General features: G+C 38.4%; 2 protein-coding genes across 2 annotated transcripts in view; both read right to left on the reverse strand.

Moving 5' to 3' along the window:
- LOC124640759 (atrial natriuretic peptide receptor 1) overlaps positions 1-21,422 on the reverse strand; it is a 265,956-nt gene that overhangs the window by 190,018 nt on the left and 54,516 nt on the right. Inside the window, exons 2-3 of the mRNA XM_047178678.1 lie at positions 20,771-21,161; positions 13,176-13,365 (exon numbers count right to left, since the gene is read on the reverse strand). Coding sequence (XP_047034634.1) covers positions 13,176-13,365; positions 20,771-20,989 — 409 coding nt within the window. The 5' untranslated portion in view covers positions 20,990-21,161. The remainder of the gene's footprint in view (positions 1-13,175; positions 13,366-20,770; positions 21,162-21,422) is intronic.
- LOC124640761 lies at positions 16,503-17,963 on the reverse strand. Its single transcript, XM_047178682.1, has one exon. The coding sequence runs from the start codon at positions 17,878-17,880 to the stop codon at positions 17,053-17,055; it is 828 nt and encodes a 275-aa protein (XP_047034638.1). The 5' UTR covers positions 17,881-17,963; the 3' UTR covers positions 16,503-17,052.

Here is a 21,422-nt window from a genome sequence, read left to right on the forward strand (position 1 = left end):
TGCAAAATTATTTTCACGGCAAAAATAAAAATTTTCACGTGAAAAATGGAATCAGATTACCAACGGTTTTTTTTTTTTAATTAATTTATTTTATGTTTGCGATATTAGAAGGGAGTTAGTTTTCCCTTGATAAGTTACTCCTGAGAAACTACATAATCTACTAACTATTTCATAAAAAATATATCCAATATACGGTGGTATTCTTTTTAAGTTCATTTTATATATTATATTTATTTTACATATTTACAAGAGTATGGTCAGACCTGCTGTCTTGTATGGATCAGAGTGCTGGCCCACAAAAGCGACGAATGAAAGACAATTGCATGCGGCAGAGATGAGAATGTTAAGAGGTATGTGTGGCGTTACGCAAATGGATAGAGTGAGGAATGAGTATATAAGAGGAAGTTTGAAAGTAGCGCCGGTATCAGAAAAACTGCGTGGAAACCGGCTGTCATGGTATGGGCATATGATGCGGAGGAATGATAATCATGTAGTGAGAAAGATGATGAGTATGAATGTGGACGGATATAGTGGAAGAGAAAGACGAAAGAAACGATGGATGGATTGTGTGAAAGTAGATATGGTAAGAAAGAATGTTACTTGTGAGATGACGGCAGATAGAAGAGTATGGAAGGAGAAAACATGCTGCGCCGACCACAAATAAAATTGGGATAAGGGCAGGAGGATTCATATTTTTTTGCCAAAGAATTAGCAGATAATTACTTTTCCATTAAGAAATAACTCCTGAATACTACATACATTAATTTGATACAAATACTCGCAAATCCAGTGGTATAAACTATAATTAAGACAGGCAACGCTGAAGACAAAGTCTCTAAGTAAACCTCCTCACTCTATCGTTAGCAGTAAGCTTAACAACGCATGTAGTTAAACTCAGACTCCTGTCTGGCTTAATTCGTAGTATTCCATCATAAAATAATAGGGCATAAGTCTAACTACTACTCGAAGTAATCACTGAATAGAATACTGCTCTTTGTAAAATAAGACGCCTTGATAAAAAAGTCTCCGAAAGCAAAGAAAGTGTTCGTAATGATTGAACAGTGTAGGAATTTGACCAATCTATATAATTATTATAGACATAGTCAATGTGCATAACAAACAAATAACAAATCTCAGACAATATTTCTACCACCATTCACAACAATCAACGCTGCACGACGTTGTAACATTAGCAGACAATCATTTAACTCCACTCAATTTAGCAGACCGAAACCCACAAAAAAAAGAGAAGATTACGGACGTTAAAGAAAAGATTGCCGCTTGGAAGCAGAAGTCTCTTCACGGACGGCACTACCACGACCTGCAGCAACCACATGTCGACAAAAACGCGTCGAACGCCTGGCTGCAGCATGGCGAGCTATTCCCTGAGATTGAAGCTTTCATGATGGCAATCCAGGACCAAGTCATCGATACCCGCAACTACCAGAAGCATATAATGCGGGTCAATAACCTTCTCACAGACACCTGTCCGACGCCGACCGACCTGTGTGTCACTGCCACTCAACCCCCGAAACCATACAACATATCACGTCTGCCTGCAGATCACTTGCACAGACTGACTACAAACACCGGCATGACCAGGTAGCATCCATAGTACACCAGCACCTTGCACATAAATTTATATTCATAGAAAGGAAAACTGCGTATTACAAATACAAACCGAGCACAACATTCGAAAACAATAGCCACAAACTATATTGGGACAGGACCATCATTACCGACAAGACTATACAATTCAACAGAACCGACATTACATTATTTGATAAAAATAACAAAAACGCTTACCTTATAGATTAGCCATCCCAAATACCCATAACGTCCAATCCACAATAGCCGATAAACTAACAAAGTACCAAGATTTAGCAATAGAACTCAAACGCCAATGGCAGGCACAAACCATACATATGGTCTCGATAGTCATGTCATCAACGGGGGTTGTGCCAAAGAGCCTTAAACGCAGCCTAGACCTACTACAGATCCCACAATACATAACCCAAACAATCCAGAAAGCCGTTATACTTAACACATGCCGAATCACGAGAAAATTTCTCACAACATCTTCTGTTTCATCTACCTACTGTATCACCTAAACCCCTGATCACGCTTGGCTAAGGCCCGTGTGATCAGATTCTTTTACCCCCACCAAAGGGAGAATAAAAAATAAAACAAGAAATAATTATAATATTATAATAATATTATAAAGAGGAAAACTTTGTTTGTTTGGTTGTAATGGATAAACTCAAAAACTACTGGACCGATTCTAAATATTCTTTCACCATTAGAAAGCTATATTATCTGCGAGTAACATAGGCTATATTTTATCCCGGTGCGGGCAGTAGCTCCCACGGGACGCGGGTGAAACCGCGGGAAAACGGCTAGTTATATAATAAACAGGATTTTTTTTTGTTTGTTTGCTTGTAGGGTACAAAAGCTCCAAAACTTTTAAAAAATTCTTTCACTGTTGGAAAGCTACACTCATCTAGAGTAACATAGGCTATATTCTATTCCGGCACGGGCAATAGTTCCCACTCATGATGAAATAGGCATCAAATGATGATATCCATTTTTTAGGGTTCCGCGCTCAAAGGATAATGTCACCGGGCATTTCTGTCTCATGAACTCTGATTAGTTTATTTTATAAGTTTTAAAACAATGTCAGAAGCTGTCAAGTGGATTTGGGACAACTTTGACACGAGGTCATTAAACCAATGGCACATTTTATAAGAAGACCTCAGATAGAGGATCAAAATATGTCAGAGACGACATTCAAATTGAAATTGACTTTATACTAACAATTAGCAAAGTTATTGTTTTACCCGAAGCCGTTCTAATTGATTACCAGGAAACAACGCAGTTCAAATTACATTAAACTAAATTGAACTGAGAAATGTTACTTAATTCAACATTAAAATCTGTCTTCAACACTTAAAATGTAATTAATATAATTGTGTAAGACGAGGGCGATAATTAATAGGTTATATTTTGGTCTCAAGGGATGTTTGTTAAAAACATTTAGCAGTTACTTGAGCTTCTATAATTATATATACATATATATACTTACCAACAATATAAAGCTGAAGTGTTCATTCGTTTGTTTGAACGAGTTCATCGCAGAAACTACTAGACAGATCGAAAAGGATATTAGCTCACAATCGTTTTACAACCCAAAACGTCTACGTTGAACATGTTACAGATTGCACGGATTAACTAGAAAACGAAAAAACTACACGTTTCTGACCGAAAAAATCTCCGAATAAAAATGTGTACCTAGAGCGATATGAGAGCGTTACAATAAAACGTATAGAGTTATAAAAGGGGAGAGGAAATAAAAAAATGGCTGCGTAAAAGGCACAGATAATAAGCACGTATTCATTGCACTCGAGTGTACGGCTCCTTTCACGTGTTTACGAGTATTTTACTACACTTTAACCACTTTTGTTATTTTCGCTAAGAAGTGGTTCGGAGAAAGGGTATTTTTTGCAGGAATTTAAAACTGCTGAAATCTCAGTTTTAACATTATTGAGCATTATTAATAAATTGAGAAAGTTTTCATCGATGAAAATATTAGATGTTTTCTATAATTATACGAAGAGAGTTTGCTTGGGACTTTACTTTAGGTGCAGGCAAACGTAGTAAACAGCATCAAAATCGGTTTACCCAAATGCTGCAATCGCGCACAAACATTGAACAGTACAGGTAAAACTGAGAACCTCTTGTTTTTGAAGTCATTTAAAATACACATTTTGCGATACCATTTTAAAACTAGCCAAAATTCTCCGCACGTAAGTGTAATACACTGCTGTCATAAAACAAATATATTCAGCAGAGATTGTGTGTGTTAGTTGTTATCCCTTCCACGTCAGATAGCGAGGTCTTTGGGCACCGGCAGTATCCTTTCTGACAGCACCTGAATCCATATTTTTCCACTGTATTAGGGAAAATAAATTACACGTCTGTCTGTCTTGGGTTCCGCATCCCTTGGGTAGTCTTGAATGATACGCTCTTACTTTGAAATCTAGAGCATTTAACGAACCGGAGACGCTATGAGCAAAATTCTATGCGACAAAGTGCTTGGCAGAAGTAACGCATCGAAATGCGCGCACGCAAATGCACAACTAACAGTATTTCTGTTAGTTCACTCGTGCATTTTCAACATTGTTACACATACAAGAATAAACTTGATGCACACATACACTTGATGACTGGGGCAGTCTCGTAGGTATATTAGGCAAAGGAGAATACTCACACAACATAATTGACACACACACAAGGAAACACTTGATTCACACATCTACATATGACTATGAATAGAAGTCTGAGCCTTTGGCAGAGGACAGTACACAGTAATGGCTTATCCAGTTAGTTTCATGCTCCAAGATTAAAACCGTGGCAAAACCGTTAAGGCAGTGTTTTTTATCGCGAGAATTTCTCGCCCTGTTGGCTCCGCTTTAGTAGTTTATGGCACCACAGAGACTTGCTATAGGGAATATGCTAAAAGTGCTTTGGAAACTGACTGCATTAGGCAAATATATGATGTTATAGCCTCCAGCTTTATTCTCTTTAAGGCTGTCGGAGATAACGTTAGCGTCAGGACCGCCGTCACAATTCTCCGATCCTCTCTAAATACATATAGAGAGTTGCTACCTAATTGCTACCAGCTACCATTAGTTGCTACCAATTGCTACCCTCGTGGTTTTGAAGATATTCAGCATCCAAAGGTGACAGCCATTCTGATCTCAGGATGGCTGTCACTTTTCCCAGTGTGAAGAAACGGCGCAAAAGTATTGAGTTTTTTTTTCACCCAGAGTTGCTACCTAATTGCTACCCTCCGGAATTAAATTTTGGGCCACAACGATTCCCTGGATAAAAAGATATTTAAAAAATTAGTTTTTACGCCCTGCCAAATTAAATTAGCAAGCAGTCAGTTAATACAAATGAGTACTTTTGACGTAGGCGCTATCTATTATAATCCGACAGCTGATATAAATGCGGCCGAAAAGTGAACTAAAGCAAGCCGCCATCTTTGAACATCATTTTTGATTAGGTGTATTTATAAATGTTACCTGTTGAATGAAATTTCCCGAAATGCATGAAAAAAGTATTTATTATATTTACCTCAGCCTTCGATTGTTAACACGAAATAATTCAAAATTTATTAAATCATGTCAGGGTATGATATACACTCTTTGCAAAAAAAGCGGGCACCTATGCGAAATCTTAGTTTTAAGGACTTTATGTGTGTTTCAAAGGGTTTTCATGATTGTAGTATGTTTCTAGCATCAAAAAGGTAAGCCAAGCATGCGTGAGAGTGTATTCTAAATTTGAATATTTTAAAATTGCTAAAAAATTGGTAAACCTTGTTTTGGACTAATCGCTGGCAGAATGTTCGTCGGTGTTTTGAAAATTTTTTAGTCCTTAAAACTAAGATTTCGCATAGGTGCCCGATTTTTTTGCAAAAGAGTCTATTTTAAGTCAGTGACTGAAATAAAAATATTTTTTAATAAAATCAATATTGTTTTACTGTGACCAAATCAGTTCATGTTTTACGTAGAGTTGGGTATGATTTTTACACGACTGGCCTTACTGGATGTTTTCGTGTTAACAATCGAAGGCTGAGGTAATTATAATAAATACTTTTTTCATGCATTTCGGGAAATTTCATTTAACAGGTAACATTTATAAATACACCTAATCAAAAATGATGTTCAAAGATGGCGGCTTGCTTTAGTTCACTTTTCGGCCGCATTTATATCAGCTGTAGGATTATAATAGATAGCGCCTACGTCAAAAGTACTCATTTGTATTAACTGACAGCTTGCTAATTTAATTTGGCAGGGCGTAAAAACTCATTTTTTTAATATCTTTTTATCCAGGAAATCTTTGTGGCCCAAAATTTAATTCTGTAGGGTAGCAATTAGGTAGCAACTCTGGGTGAAAAAAAAACTCAATACTTTTGCGCCGTTTCTTCACACTGGGAAAAGTGACAGCCATCCTGATATCAGAATGGCTGTCACCTTTGGATGCTGAATATCTTCAAAACCACGAGGGTAGCAATCGGTAGCAACTAATGGTAGCTGGTAGCAATTAGGTAGCAACTCTCTATATGTATTTCGAGAGGATCGGAGAATTGTGACGGCGCTCCTGACGCTAACGGAGATAACTCCTTTGTTCTACCAGCTATCTAGGACTTTTTACATGAGAAAAATCTATTTATGTCTTAACCATTTATTCGTTTAATTTTTGCGTTTTTTATGCAATAATATTGACAATGATATACGATTTGTGTTACGTATTAAGATTGATATAAGATAGAAAAACAAATAAAACAATAATTGAGAATTCTTTCTTTTCCCCTCGAAAAGTGAGTCACGTTAGAAAAGCCATCAAAATGTTTTTCTCATAATAAACATTGTTTATGGAAGTGATTACATAAAAATGCCTTATGAATGTCACAATGGCTCTTAATATGATATGAAGTATGATTATTAAGGAATATCCCCAAAATAATAAGAATATGAAGAAAAAGGGACTTCAGGCCGATCCCTATCAATCTTCCCGCAAGCTAATGGTTCCTACTTATGACATCGAAATGTTTTTTGATTAAGAAAATAATAAGGTCGTTTATCAAAATTAGAAACGATTGATGCGTAATATCAAACATGAAAATTAAATAAATGTGTCGTGCATTTTTATGAAAAAACGTTATTGAATTTCAGGAAGTCTGATGATGATGTCTTCTAAGCTGTAGTCTTCGTTTTCAGTGCATTTCAGGTACTAAAATAACTATGTGAATATAAACTGGTTTGGCTTAGCTATACTGATTTATCCTATAGGGCTCAGGACAAATTAGTTTTGTCTGGGTCAGTTTGTCCTGAAATGTGGTTTGACCGGTATTATAAAAGAGTATATCTACCCAATACTTCGAAATACCACTGGTAGGCACCTATTCGAATATTCTACGTCCTATATACTAAACGTAGTGAAACATTTACGTTTAAATTCGGAACGATACAAAGCCAATTCATAGGAATAGGAGAGGACGAAATTGGACTGGTGTAGCAATTTACCTAAATAAAGAGTAAGTTTGGCAATATGGGCCAAGTTTAGAATCAAAGAGTATTTATTTGAGGTGTATTTGTGGTGACATAGTATAGGGATTATATGCCTTTTGCAATGACAAATAGGAAGAATCGAGGCAGATAATTATATAGTTAGTTAAGAAAGACGCAAAAGAAAAACAGCATCCTAAAAAGCTTATTTTAGCACCAGCAAATTTGTCTGCGTGTATTTTAGTGTCAGGCTCAAATGCCATATAAACACATTATCAGAATATACGTATGTAAAGGTTTTGTAAAAAAATGTGTATTACTTGAAACAACCCGAATAAAAAATTCTATCATAATGTTTTTTATGAAATAAATAAGAAAGAAAAAATCCAAAAATAAAACAATAAATATCTAAACAAAACTAACAAATACCCAATAAAACTGATCTTCACAGATTCACCCAAATAAGTCAGTTTTCCTTGCCCAGCGGCGAAATCCTTACGTCAATCTCTTTTGAAAAAAACCCTTTGATTCTGAAGCAATTTTGTTTCACGATAACAAGCGGAATCAGGGGTACATCTACGTTTGTAAATATCATTTTCACTTGTCACACGAGTATTCATATGAATTTCTGTGCAAATAACAGTGACAAGAGATACCGTAATGATACAAAGACTGTTTCAATATTGGGTGAGGAAATAGAACGCTTGATGTGTGGGGAGGTAGTCAGTCAGTGGGTGTAGGCAGCTGTCACTTTATAGGGTAAAAGGGTTAAAATAACATAATATAGGACGACTTCATGTATGGATGTTTTGTCTCACTAAAAGGAATGAGCCATACTTGTGTGTGCAAAACTTACATGCATATTATCTTTGTATGCATTAACTCAACAGCGTTCAGTAGTAGCCGAGACACCGAGTCATATAAAGTCATATAACGACAATATGCTCGTATTAAAACATATTGATTGTAGACATATAAAATTCCAGTATGGCTCGCCCGCTTTCGGGAAATAAAACAACTGTACGACTGGAACTGTAGACTAATAAAGTTCACTTCGAATATTGAGTCGTTTGACACCTTGTATACTCATGTTTTACAAATAAAATATCTTTTATCTTTTTATCTTTTATCTTTATCTTTATCTTTATCTTTATCTTTTATCTTTTGAATACATTAGGATTTGCAAAATATAAAATTAGTTCTAAAATTAGGTATCGCATCTTCCACCAGTGTTTATCGTGAAATCTAATGTAACCTATAATTCATTTTAATGTTTGATGTCACCCTCAGGTGGTTTGTAACCCTAGTCATTATAGTAAGAGCTTATTCAGGTGCTGAGTTGATTTATAACGGCTTTGGAGCACAATGAGACTCTCGGGCTACAAAGGGGCTATTTCTACTAGAAACTGCAAAAGACTATGATCTATGTGTTAGAAGCATGAATATATTTGTACTAGCTGTTCCGCGCGGTTTATTTCACACGTACCGTAAGATATACCAAATAAAATTGGGAACAGGGCAGGAGGAAGAAGTATATAGTAGGATAAATAGGTTTTTTAACACTGAAATGTTTTTTTAATCGGGTCTATACTTGAGATTAAATAGCGCTTTTAAAGAAACAAGCAAAATCTTACGATTTTTAATTAGAGTTTTTTTATTTCCTATTTCGAACAACAATATGTACCTTACTGACTGATTTACAAGATTGCGAAATAACATTTACGACATAAAAAACGAAGAAACATCGACACAGTTAACAATCAATTTGTTAAAGATTTGTTTTCATTAGCATCGTTAAGATGAAAAATTCATGAAACACTTCCTTATCATAATAGTGCCTTTTATGCTGCAGCACGTAGAAACTCTTCATCAGATTCAAATAACACCAAGAAACGGTAAATAAGGAAACTTCAGTGGAATAACAAATCCTTTAGGCACTTCGTATACACAAGACACTCACTCACACACATATTTTTTACCTCTGCATCACCGTAAGAATGACTGGAGAGAATTTCATAGGGTTAGTCCGCCATATTGTATTTAGTTATACGAGTATTGGAGGTTATATTGCAATTTGAATAAATAAATACACGGTGAAAGTCTCTGACTACCGCAATAAAAAATTAATACACTTTCTTACAGGTACCATATATACACATACATATATATGCAGCTTATAAAGGTGAGGCGTGTCGAGATACTGCGGGTTGTTCGAAAGAGATACCGCGGCCCTGGTACATAAAAGGCCAATGACGAAACACGACGGTTTTTAGTCAGTAAGAGTCTGACACTCCCTCACCGCTGCTAACCCACAGCGGGAGGGGTCATTTGATGATTTTTGACGTCGTTAAAAAAAAATAATAATAAGAAAAAAGGCGTGTCGAGATTTGCGTTGCCTTGTCTATGAAGCCCCTTAGATGTTTTGAAGTACTTTGTATTCTGTGTCAACGTAGAGGATATTTTTTGTCCGCATATTGATCCAATTCTGAAGTAAGCAGACGAAAAATCACGTAGTAAAATGCAGATGAGTAATAAAATCTACACTTTTTGTCGACATGTATAGTACAGTCACGAAGAACTCCTGGTCATCGAAGCCGCGCAGATCGAACGATCATAAAGTTAAGCAACGCTTGGTGAGGTCGGTCCGTGGATGGGTGACCATCTTGTCATAACGAGTTCTTCCATGATTCGGAAACCACGATAAACTATAGGCAGAAGTCACATATTTTAGAAAATGTGACAAAGCGTTAAATATTTTATAACAGTTTTCAATGTTTTACTTGTGTGAGTTTTTCTCTAGAAAAGCCCTTTAAAATTACACTAAAACCACAAGTATAAAATGCTTGGACCAGAATTTCAGTGGCCCGTCTTTCTAACGTGGAGTAATAGGATTCACGCCGTAATAGGCTTAGAGACGATTTATTCAGATGTGGTCTAACAACAACCACGCAACGTCGGCATAATGTGGCTGCGACCAATATTGAATGGAACTTAGAGCATGTAACTAACAGGAGACGTAGGTATGTGCCGAGCCTTCTTTTTGTACGTAGCAAGACCGCCACGCAGATCTTCCGTACACATAAGTGGATCTATATTATGTTTGTGTTTGTAATTTTTGTCGTGTGTGACATGACTGTGATTTTTTGTTTTTTTGTACTCATACGTGCCTAAGTATTGTTAAGTTTCGGTACACTAACAAGCCATGTGCCGATGACTTTAACGATTTTTTTACAATGTATGAGCAATCTATCACTAATTGGTTTCGTTTGTTAACACCCAGCGAGTTTTCTTGTCATTATTTTTTTATAGTGATGTGTGACCATGGCGACTCCGGTTGGTAAAATCATCTAAGGCATGAAAAGCTAGTGGTTTCACACAAATGCTTATTTACGTCCGTACTTCTGAATGGGACTGAACGTTTCAAATTATCTGAATGTTTACCACAACTTCACAGAGTTTGTGACAAAATAATGGGCTTTTGAATAAAATTAATTTCAATTATGTACCTTACGGTAGTCTCAGAGTAGGCTGATGCAAGTCGTTATATTTTCTGCTATTTCTTTTTTGAAGCTCCAAAATTATGTACATTTACATAGATATTATCTTGGGTATGCTTTTGTTCCTAACTAAAGATATTACAAAGCTTTATTACATAAATCAAACTTCACAGAATATGAAGTAATTTCTTTCAAATGAACTATGAACAGACAATTTAATGATAGCAGTAACTAACTAATATTTTAATCCGGAGGCTCATCAATCTCTTAGCGGGTCATTTTCTAAACGAATGGTTTAAAAAACTTTTCAACGTAAACTCACATTATTCATTTTATTTCGGGCTTAATAGATTGTTGTCTATTTTGTAAAGTTTTTTACTAAAAAACGGGCAGGCAATTCATGGCCGTCGGGTAGTGTAATAATAGTAGAAAGCAGTTTAATTAAAATTTATATAAAAATAAAACCTAACCTTACCTAAATTACCAAGACTCAAACTTACCAAATCTGATAAATTACCAAGTTCTTAAGGAGAGTACATATGGAATTTTATAAATAAGATAAGGGATTACATAAGAAAGTTCATAAGGCGAGTACATAAGGAGTTTATGGGAGTACTCCCCTTATGTACTTCCTTATATACATAATTTTGTTTTCCCCTTATGTACTTCCCTTATGAACTAGCTTATATACTCCTATTATGTAATCTCTTTGTCTTCTCTTATCTATAAACTACCTTATGTACTCCCCTTATGTGCTCCCCTTATGTATTCCCCTAATATAGGTACTCCCTTTATGTACTTCCTAATTTACTCCCTTTATATACTTCCTTATATAATTTATTATATACTCCCCTTATTTACTTCCTTAGACTTCCTTATTTACTCCCTATGTGTAATTCCCTATTAGTCCCCTTATGTTCCTCCTTATGTAGTCCCCTTATGTACTTCCCTTATATACTCCCTTTGTGTACTTCCTTATGTACTTTCTTATATACTATGTTATGTACTCCCCTATATACTCAAATTATGTGCCTCCTTTTCTTCTCCCTATTTATAAAGTTAATGTATCTATAAAATGTCATGCACAATCAATTTGTACTGTGTGTTCTGTTCCAGTAAAGATTTATTTATTTAGATAAAACACCAGCTTTAAGTAGCTAAAATCTAGGTTTTTAGCTAAGCCACTTTTTGCTAGATATTCCTTCTTTTCAAAAACATAGTCATAAAAGTACTAAGTTTAGTACTAGGTTTAGAGCAATAACTTTGTTCGAGGCGGTGGTACCTAGTAGGTACTAGAGTCGGTACTATTTTAGGACCACATAATATTGTTGGTTTAAGTTTCAGACAGTATAATCCAGATTTATCTAGACCAGCGGTTCCCAAATGGGGTTCCGCGGAACCCTGAGGTTCCGTGACAGGCCCTCAGGGGTTCCGTGGAAAATTCAAGATTTCCATATGGTAAATCGTTTCACTTTTGACAATATTAAATTATTATTCATTTTCAATTAAATTGTTTTAAATATTGCATTCCAAAATTCCATTTAGGCACCATGTAGGTGGGTACCACTCAGGAGTGTAAGTCTCGTACTTTCGCGACAAGCGCAGGGGAAGGCCACGGCAGCAGATAAATTAATTCTGTTTTTTACAAATTGTAGATTAACTTAATACCTCCAGGTCTTCGGCAATCGGCATAAGTAGGTAGCGAGTCGGCCAAAAATCACCGCATTTTTTGGGCTTATTTCATCGCCAGGATTATACGTTTTCATACATTTGACAGGACGTGAAATGACACGGCATATGAGTATTTCCAGTGGCTATTTTTACCATGAATCAAAATGTGACATTATTTCCAATTTTTGCACCTCCGCGAGTCCGAAAATTTCGCGCTCGCTTCGCTCGCGACTCCATGTTGCGTGTGATGCTTTTATGTTCGTTTAATTGCTCAAGTATCCAGCAAAGAAATAATTTTGCGCTCTTCCGTCGAGGTTTCCTTTGATGTTTATTTTTTATTCCTCTGGTTCAGAAAAAGCAATAGCGCTTTCTTCGCTAGCTGCTTATTCATTTGGATTTGCTTTTTTGTGTGGATATTGTACTTTTTGAGACCTTATTAATTTACAGTGGTTTTGTTTATTTTGTGTAGGTAATTAAACTAAAAAAAATTCGCGCTCGCTTCGCTCGCGATACCGGCTACCACTGCATGTCTTTCAATGCTAGCGGGTGCTTGGAACTTCGTTTTTTAGTTTAAAAAAATCGCGCTCGCTCGCCTCGCACGTGTACAAACCCAATCTATTTCTTTTTGCGTTTACTTTGTCAGTCTTCAAACTGAAAACTATTCACATAATACACAAAGTCAAGGGTGACCAAATTATTTTCTGGCAAGTGTGGCCATGCTACGCCTGAGTATACTGAATATATCTCTAACCATATTATAACCTTTTGGTGCACTACCACGCGCCGCGAGCCGTACCTAAGTATATTTTACGTCTTTAGTTTACTTCTTACTTAAGCTAAGGTTCCGCCGAAAAATGGTGAAACGAAAAGGGTTCCGAAGCCAAAAGAATTCGGGAACCGCTGATCTAGACCCAAAATAATTTAAAGAAAAACTCACCCAGCGCAAAATCGCAAGAAGGTCCAAAGAAAACATGGGCGCAGTCGTTGTAGGCGTCTATAGCTGATATCACAGCGTAGGCCGCATCACAATCTGTGACGTCATACTTCAGCCATTCGACTGATAGCCAGGGAGGGAAGGCGTCTTGAATGACTGGGTCTTGCATCGCCAGGTCTAGGGCAGGACCAACCTGGAACAATATAAAGTTAATTAGTTATCGTATACTAGCAATCTGTCTTAGCTTCGGGTATTGATATGCCAAAGAGAGCTTTCAATGTAGTGTATTTTCCCCGCGATTTTTTACAATACATAAATGTGCTAAATACGTGACAATCGCGAAGCCTTAGAAACCGACGATTAGATCTAGCAGCTAGACTTCTTTCGTGATACCGTGATATCCCTGACAGTCCCTGACAACATAATTCAAATTTAATTATTTAACATATTGTAGCAGCGATGCAGGTAAAGTTGATAAATAAAACAGCAATGATGGTGTAAAGTAGAAGAGTATAGTATATCGTATCTTTTGTAAATACAGAACGAGCTTAAGTCTAAAATAACAGGGGCCGAAGTAGTGTTAACGCTCAAGCGAGAGCGTCGCGCGATTGTCCAATAAGAACGCTCTGATAAGACTCTGTGAGTACCTAAAAGAAACGAGACAGATGCGCGCGCGAGCGAGATAGCACGAACGTAAATATAACGCGTTCGGCGCGAGCGGTCTTCAATCCCATGTTGTGGGTGGTGTAGCGAAGCGTACCTCACAGTACCCCCCCCTTAGCGAAGCGTACGTTTGGCTTGCATACTCTGCCGGTCCTGGTGACGTAGGGTTGCTGTGAAGGTACAGGATCCACGATGCTCGGTGTACTCGTAGGACACGTAGTGTTTGGCGAATCATTTTCGTTGCAGATGTATGCCGGTTTCAGTCTATCCAGCGATACAACTGTCTCTCGATTCGGTAGCTGTATCTTGAAGAATTTTTCGTGTCTCTGTAGCACAGGATACGGTCCATCGTAGGGTGGTGTCAGCGGCGCTCGAACGGTATCGTTCCTCACAAAGACGTGTGTGCACGTACCGAGGTCCTTATGTATGAAGGGACTGGCTGATGTTCTCGCGGTAGTGCACGAAGGTGAGAGTGACGTCATCGTTTGTGTGAGGCAGCGTACGTAATCTTCGTCCGACATGTTAATTGTAGTAGTCGGCGCGAAGAAATCCGATGGCACACGTAGCGTAGAACCGTAGGTCATTAGCGCGGGACTTAGGTTGTTGTCTTCACGCAGCGCTGTTCGGAGGCCAAGTAGTACGGTGGGAAGTTCGTCACTCCAGTTGGTAGCTGCGCCTCTAGCCATTAACGCAGCTTTTAGCGTACGATGCCAGCGCTCTATTTGACCGTTTGACTGCGGATGGTATGCAGTTGTACGTATGCGTGTAATGCCGAGCTTCTTCGTTAGCGCGCTGAACAACGACGATTCAAACTGCCTGCCTTGATCGGTTGATATACGTAGTGGGCAGCCGAATCTCGCAATCCAGTTTTCATACAGCGCTTTTGCGACGATCTCAGCTGTTATTTCGCGCACTGGTACAGCTTCTGGCCACTTTGTAAATCTGTCCATGATCGAAACACAATATCGATAATCGTAAGATAGTCGAAGTGGGCCGACTATATCGATATGTATGTGTTCGAAGCGTTGAGATGGCGGGAAACTTCCTAGCGGCGTGACGACGTGACGATGTACTTTTGCTCGCTGACAGCCGACGCAGTTTCTTGTCCACGTTGTTACGTCTTTGTTCATGGATGACCAGAAGAACTTCGATGTCACTTGCTTCCTAGTCGCCTTGATACCAGAGTGGCAGAGATCATGTTGCGCTTTGAATGCAGCAAAACGATGTGCCGGTGGTAAGTATGGGCGAAGCGTGGACGTTAACATCTCGCACGTGATTGGTCGTTGCGTGCCAGGCAAAGTAACTGAGATGAATTTTAAATTCGGCTGCAGCTTCAATTGTTTCAGCTCATCGTCTTGATCTTGATCACGTGATAACTTGTCGTAGTCGATGTTTGACGGGCATTGTATTTCGTCAATACGAGATAAGGCGTCAGCGACTGAGTTTTCTTCTCCCTTTACGTACACGATGTTCTTGACGAATTGACTGATAAAGTGGAGTTGTCGCTCACGTCGCTGAGTGTCGCTGCTACTTTGCGGCCTTGAGAGCGCATAGGACAGCGGTTTGTGATCAGTGTAGACGGTGACGTCACAGCCTTCGATGAGTCTTCGAAAATGTTTCACAGCCGCGTAGATCGCTAGTAGTTCGCGATCATACGTGCTGTATCGTGATTGCGTAGCACTCAATGTTTTGGAAAAGAATGCTAGCGGTTTCCAGGCTGCGTTGTCACGTTGTTGTAGCACCGCTCCAATGCCGTGGTCAGAAGCGTCCGTCATGATGCAGAGTGGGGTGCCGGCGATAGGGTGCGATAGTGTTGCACATTCCAGTATGCTTTGGCGGCATTTTTGAAATGCTTGTTCGGCGGCCGGCGTCCACGTGATAGGCGTTTTGTCATTCTTTTTCCCATTGTGCAGATATTTGTTGAGTTCACTTTGCATGTCGGCTTGATTTGGTAAACAATCTCTGTAGAAGTTCAGCATGCCCAGGAAACGACGAAGCTCGATGATAGTTTTCGGTTGAGGATAACTGGATATGACTTTTATCCGTTCTTCGGTTGGTTTTATGCCGTCCGCTGTTACTTCATAGCCGAGAAAATTGATTTTCGCCTGTGCAAATTCACATTTGTTTACGTTGAGTGATACGCCGTATTTGTTCAAGCGGTCAAGAACTCGATGCAGTAATTCCTTGTGTTCTTGTTCGTTATCTGAGTACAACAAGATATCGTCGATGTATGAAAAACATCCCTCGATGCCGCGCATAACCTCGTGCATGAATCGTTGGAAAGTTTGACTAGCGTTACGTAGGCCAAACGGCATGCAGGTGAATTCAAACAACCCGAAGGGTGTGATGATTGCCGTTTTCTGAGCGTCTTCTTTGTTTATTGGTATTTTGTAGTAGGCCATTTTCATGTCGAGTTTTGAAAAGATCTTCTTATTGTGTAGTTGATAGGTGAAGTCTTGTATGCGCGGAATCGGGTATTTATCTGGTAGCGTGACTGAATTTAGACGTCTGTAGTCGCCGCACACTCGTAGACTGCCATCTTTCTTCTTTACCACATGGAGTGGGCTGGCCCACGGGCTCTTGGAAGGTTGACATATGCCCATTTCCATCATGCGTTCGAATTCGTCCTTAGCCGCTTTGTATTTGTCGGGCGGCAGGGGGCGAGCACGGGCGAAGACAGGTTGTCCCGTAGTCTCGATGTGATGCACGACGTTGTGTTTAGCGGGCGTTTTCAAGGACATAGGTCGCAGTAGATCTGGATATTGCTTGAGTATGTCTTGATATGTCTGCTTGTTGCTAAGTACGTAAACGGCTTGTTGCATCGACGAGATTTCTACGGCGTTTATCGATAGTTGTGTCACCTTGTCGATTAGCTTCTTTTGATGCAAGTCGACGAGGAGTTTGAAGTGGCGAAGGAAGTCAGCTCCGAGTATCGATGTTTTGACATCTGCGACTACAAATGACCAGCGAAATCGTCTTCTGAGGCCTAGGTCGATTTGTAGATCTTTCTCGCCGTAGGTATTGATTGGTGAACTGCTCGCGGCGTATAATTTGTATGATGTTGGCGAACATTTCTTCTTATGTATTGGGGTGGCGGCTAGGACGGAGATATCCGCACCGGTGTCAACGAGGAAACGGTGATTCGTGTTGCGATCGAAGACACATAGGCGGTTACTTGTCGTAGTTACACCGACGTCCGCCACGGTCGGTGTCTCTTCTAGTTTTCCGACTTCTTTTGATTTCGCCTAGCGCACGGTGACACGCAGCGTCTTGCCTGATCTCCAAATCGGTAGTGGTAGTAACATACTCGATTGGGATCGTGTTGATGCCTTGCAGTGGACTTTGATCTTGAGCGGGAACGCTGATAACGGCGATGGTTTGGTCTTCCACGGCTACGAAGTTCGGAGATCTCGAGTGTCAGATTCTCGAGTTGTTTTGAGAGAACTTGTATCTGCGCGGACATGATTTGCTGGTTTACTGCCGCAGAATCTGGTTGAGATGAAGAGACAGCTGCGATATTTGCCGACTCGGAATATTCCATCATCTTGTCTGCCATTGCCGCGAGCATATCGAGTGATGAATCTGTGTTCACAGACAGCACAACTCGCATTTGCGGCGGAAGGTGGTTCATCCACTCAATCTTGATGCCATCTTCGGTGATCATGTTGCCGCCGAGTTCGCGCATACGTCGTAGCAACTGAGACGGTTTTTGGTTGCCAAGTTCCAATCCGCTGATGAGGTTCTTAAAGTTTTTCACCTCGGACTGCTCGTACACGGAGAGAAGGCGTTGTTTGATGGCCTCGTACTTCTTAGTTTCTGGCGGCTTGATCACGATGTCTGTGACATGTTGAAGGTCGGTCGGTTGTAGTTGGCCCAGGACGTAACGATATTTGTTTTCGTCACTGGTCTTCTGCGGCTCGACGACGGCTTCGAATTGAATGAACCACATGCGAGGATATTCACGCCAGAAGGGAAGGAGACGCGACTGCACGGAGACGACAGCGAGTTCTGTAGGCTCGCTAACTTCTTGCTTGTGTTCCATCATTTTTCTCTCGGGGTCACCAAAATGTAGCAGCGATGCAGGTAAAGTTGATAAATAAAACAGCAATGATGGTGTAAAGTAGAAGAGTATAGTATATCGTATCTTTTGTAAATACAGAACGAGCTTAAGTCTAAAATAACAGGGGCCGAAGTAGTGTTAACGCTCAAGCGAGAGCGTCGCGCGATTGTCCAATAAGAACGCTCTGATAAGACTCTGTGAGTACCTAAAAGAAACGAGACAGATGCGCGCGCGAGCGAGATAGCACGAACGTAAATATAACGCGTTCGGCGCGAGCGGTCTTCAATCCCATGTTGTGGGTGGTGTAGCGAAGCGTACCTCACAATATTATTAAAATGTATGTATGTAATTATACAAAAAAGTCATGTTAGTTACGCTATTTATTACCTGAGAACGGTTGACTCTATTTGGATGAAAATTCTCAGGACTTAGAACCATGTAAGACGGACATGTTTTTCCCCAGACACGGCGCGAGGAACCGCGCGAGTGAAACCGCTGGCGGAATTTTGTATATTTATAATAACTTGTTGCTCAAATTGGAGCCCTCATGATAATAAGATTATTTTGTGTTGTTCGATGACTTGTAAGGTTATAATGATCTATTGAACTATTTAATCCTCTTCAACTCCCTTGCCAGAGCAATGAAACCAGGTCAGTTGTTTTAAAAATCTTGTTATACCCGAATAACGAACTAAGTCAAGTAAGAAATAAGAGCTATAGAAAGGAATATTAAATAAGTAAGTGCTTTTAGGCTTTGTATTTTGTAGAAATAATATTTATTTATTATGTAAAGATTTTGAGCCTCTTCAGTGTGTTTACTATTCAGATTATAACTAAACAAATTCTGTAGATACAGCTAGCACTGTTTGTAACCATTGGAGAAAGCTCTCAAAGAAAATGTAGTGTCATCATAAGAAGTAGGGTGTCCAAACTTAACAAAAATATGAAGAAATCACAAACACATCAAGTCAACATAAACAAGATTCCATCATAATAAAAATAAACGAAGCAATAGCAATGGGTTTACAAATATATAACCCATTTTTGCAACGAGGGAGTGAATCTACCAGAACGGGAAAAGTATTTTTTCCCAAGATTTATGGGCACCCTACTCCGGAACTTGAGAATTGTTACATATTCAGAGTGGCGGAAAACATTTTTCTCGCAATAGAATGTTCTGGATTATGTCCTGAATTTTGCTTTCAGCTGAGACCCCACCCTATTTGTTTTAATGGCTAACCCCAACTTTTGTTTTAATGTGTGGAAATGTGTGTACTACATTACACGGACACGTAGATTTCCTTTTTACCCGATTGCTCAGAATAATTGAAGATTTGATTATTTGATTAACTTACTATTTACTAGCCGTTGTCCCGCGGTTTCATCCGCGTGGGAACTACTGCCTGTACCAGGATAAAATATAGCCTATGATACTCGAAAAGAGTGTAGCATTCCAGTAGTGAATTGGTAATAGATGAGTGTGGCTAAGAAAATAAATTAATGTTTTACATAGTGTCTTTCTGTTTTAGTAAGACTTTATACTTTTATTTGTTTTTGATACATAACATAATAGAATGAATAGCCACACCTGAAAATACGAAATATTCGGATAGCGAAAACACGCAAAAATATTCAGGAGCGAGTTTTTTCATTAACCTTTTATTTATGAAAAAAATCAATAGGCATTAATTTACACAGGCAGCAACTAGCAAAAAATTGAAAAAGAACTATCCAGTGGCTACCCATTCATTAAAATAATATAAAAGCTCCCAGTAATGCCTTTTCAAGCAAGGCGTCGAGTAACAGAATATATTTTCTTTTCTCTATAAGTTTTCATAGGAAAACACAGTGATCGTCATGCAACATTAATTAGGGTGGAATACAATGGCAGTGGGCGTTTCGCATCACAAGCCATTGCCAAGATATCCTGAATGTGATGTGTAAATAAACCTTCTTTTTCAGAAATAATTGTAATGTCGATAAAGGCTATCGACAAAAGCCTTATTTCGCCGTATTGCTTTATTTCGTATAGTTTTATTTTAAAAGAATACAAATAACTGTGTCAAAATATTTTTTATTTAACTGGCGTCCGCCCGCGATTTCACCCGCGTCCCAAGACATAAACCTATCCTATGGCCTTCCCCGGGTCCCCCCTCTAATTTTTAACTTAAAAGGTTCAACCATTCTTGACTTATTAATTCGTGTAACAAAAGCGACTTTCGTTTATTTTATATAGAAATATATCTGTGTTATAAGTTTTATTTTATTTTATGTAACGCTGTTGCAACACCGCCCCAAATAGATAGTGAAGCGCCATGACATTATCGATAAACATTTATCGACTCTAACTAATCGAATTGATGAAAAGATTTCGTGTTGTACGTGTTCCTAATAATAGAATGTATACTGTTATCTTTTTATCGAATTTACTCGGATCTAATCTAAAAACGTATAGTGCGTACTCCCGTTTCCATTAGTAAGGTATAAATAGACATTGCTGATAATGTAGATATTATTTAGAGCTCTATAATGATTGTACTTAAAACTAACATAATTATTCGATTCGTTCTATGAATCATAGTTAGTTAGATTACAGAGGATCAAAGGATTTTATTGATTTTGATTGAAAGCCTGCATTAAGAGTCATATTACAATTCGGACAATAACAATAATGTAATACTTCATTTCCGAATATTATAACGGTCATAAATATTTTATATTGATATATGTACATGCAAAACTGAATTGAGTAATAAATAAAATTTTAACTAATATTACTAGTCATTTAGTGTTAATATATTGTCGGCATGAATACAAGCTTTTAAAAGAAAACTTTTTTGCAAGTACCTAACTACATTGATACCATCATACTCACAGCAGATAAACAGGCATCGTAAGTCGTGTTCTTCGGCAGCAGCAACGCCGCCCGTATCTTGCAGTTTCCATTTTCATCACAAACGTGATCACAATTCCGAATCCGCGGCTTTTCACCGCGACAGTTCAATTGACAGACAGCCACATTCACTAATCCAAACAAAACTAACGCGCTCCACCACATTTTAGCTTTATCGACAAACTCTAACGTAATACACATCCATATTTAATTTATAAATTACTAAACAACAATTGATTTTAAAATTAGAACACTAACATTTTTTTTTATTTCGATTCCATAGTTCACAATTTGAACGTGGGATTTTTTATCGATAAAACAACTTCACGAGACGATACATCATTATTTTTTTTTCACAACACTGCCACTGGACCTGAAACAAAAGAAAGAGTAATGAGTCAATATTACTGGATTTAAATACCAATGTGATACAAAATACAGAAAAGTCCGAGCATAAAGTACAAACAATCGTTGAAACATAAATAAACACATCAGGACCAATAATTTTTATACTCATAAAGGTTTTTGCAATATTTTCTTATGTTCATAATTAATATTTTAAAAACAAAATATACCATTGTTGAAAATCATTAAAAAGATAATGACTTTTATATTTACACTGTTAACTGAAACA

Source organism: Helicoverpa zea, chromosome 21 (genome assembly GCF_022581195.2).
Source record: "Helicoverpa zea isolate HzStark_Cry1AcR chromosome 21, ilHelZeax1.1, whole genome shotgun sequence".
Lineage (NCBI taxonomy): Eukaryota > Metazoa > Arthropoda > Insecta > Lepidoptera > Noctuidae > Helicoverpa > Helicoverpa zea.

What these genes read in the sequence shown, in the direction of transcription:
- LOC124640761 (XM_047178682.1), bottom strand. Translation starts at nt 17,880, where the DNA reads ATGATGGAACACAAGCAAGAAGTTAGCGAGCCTACAGAACTCGCTGTC.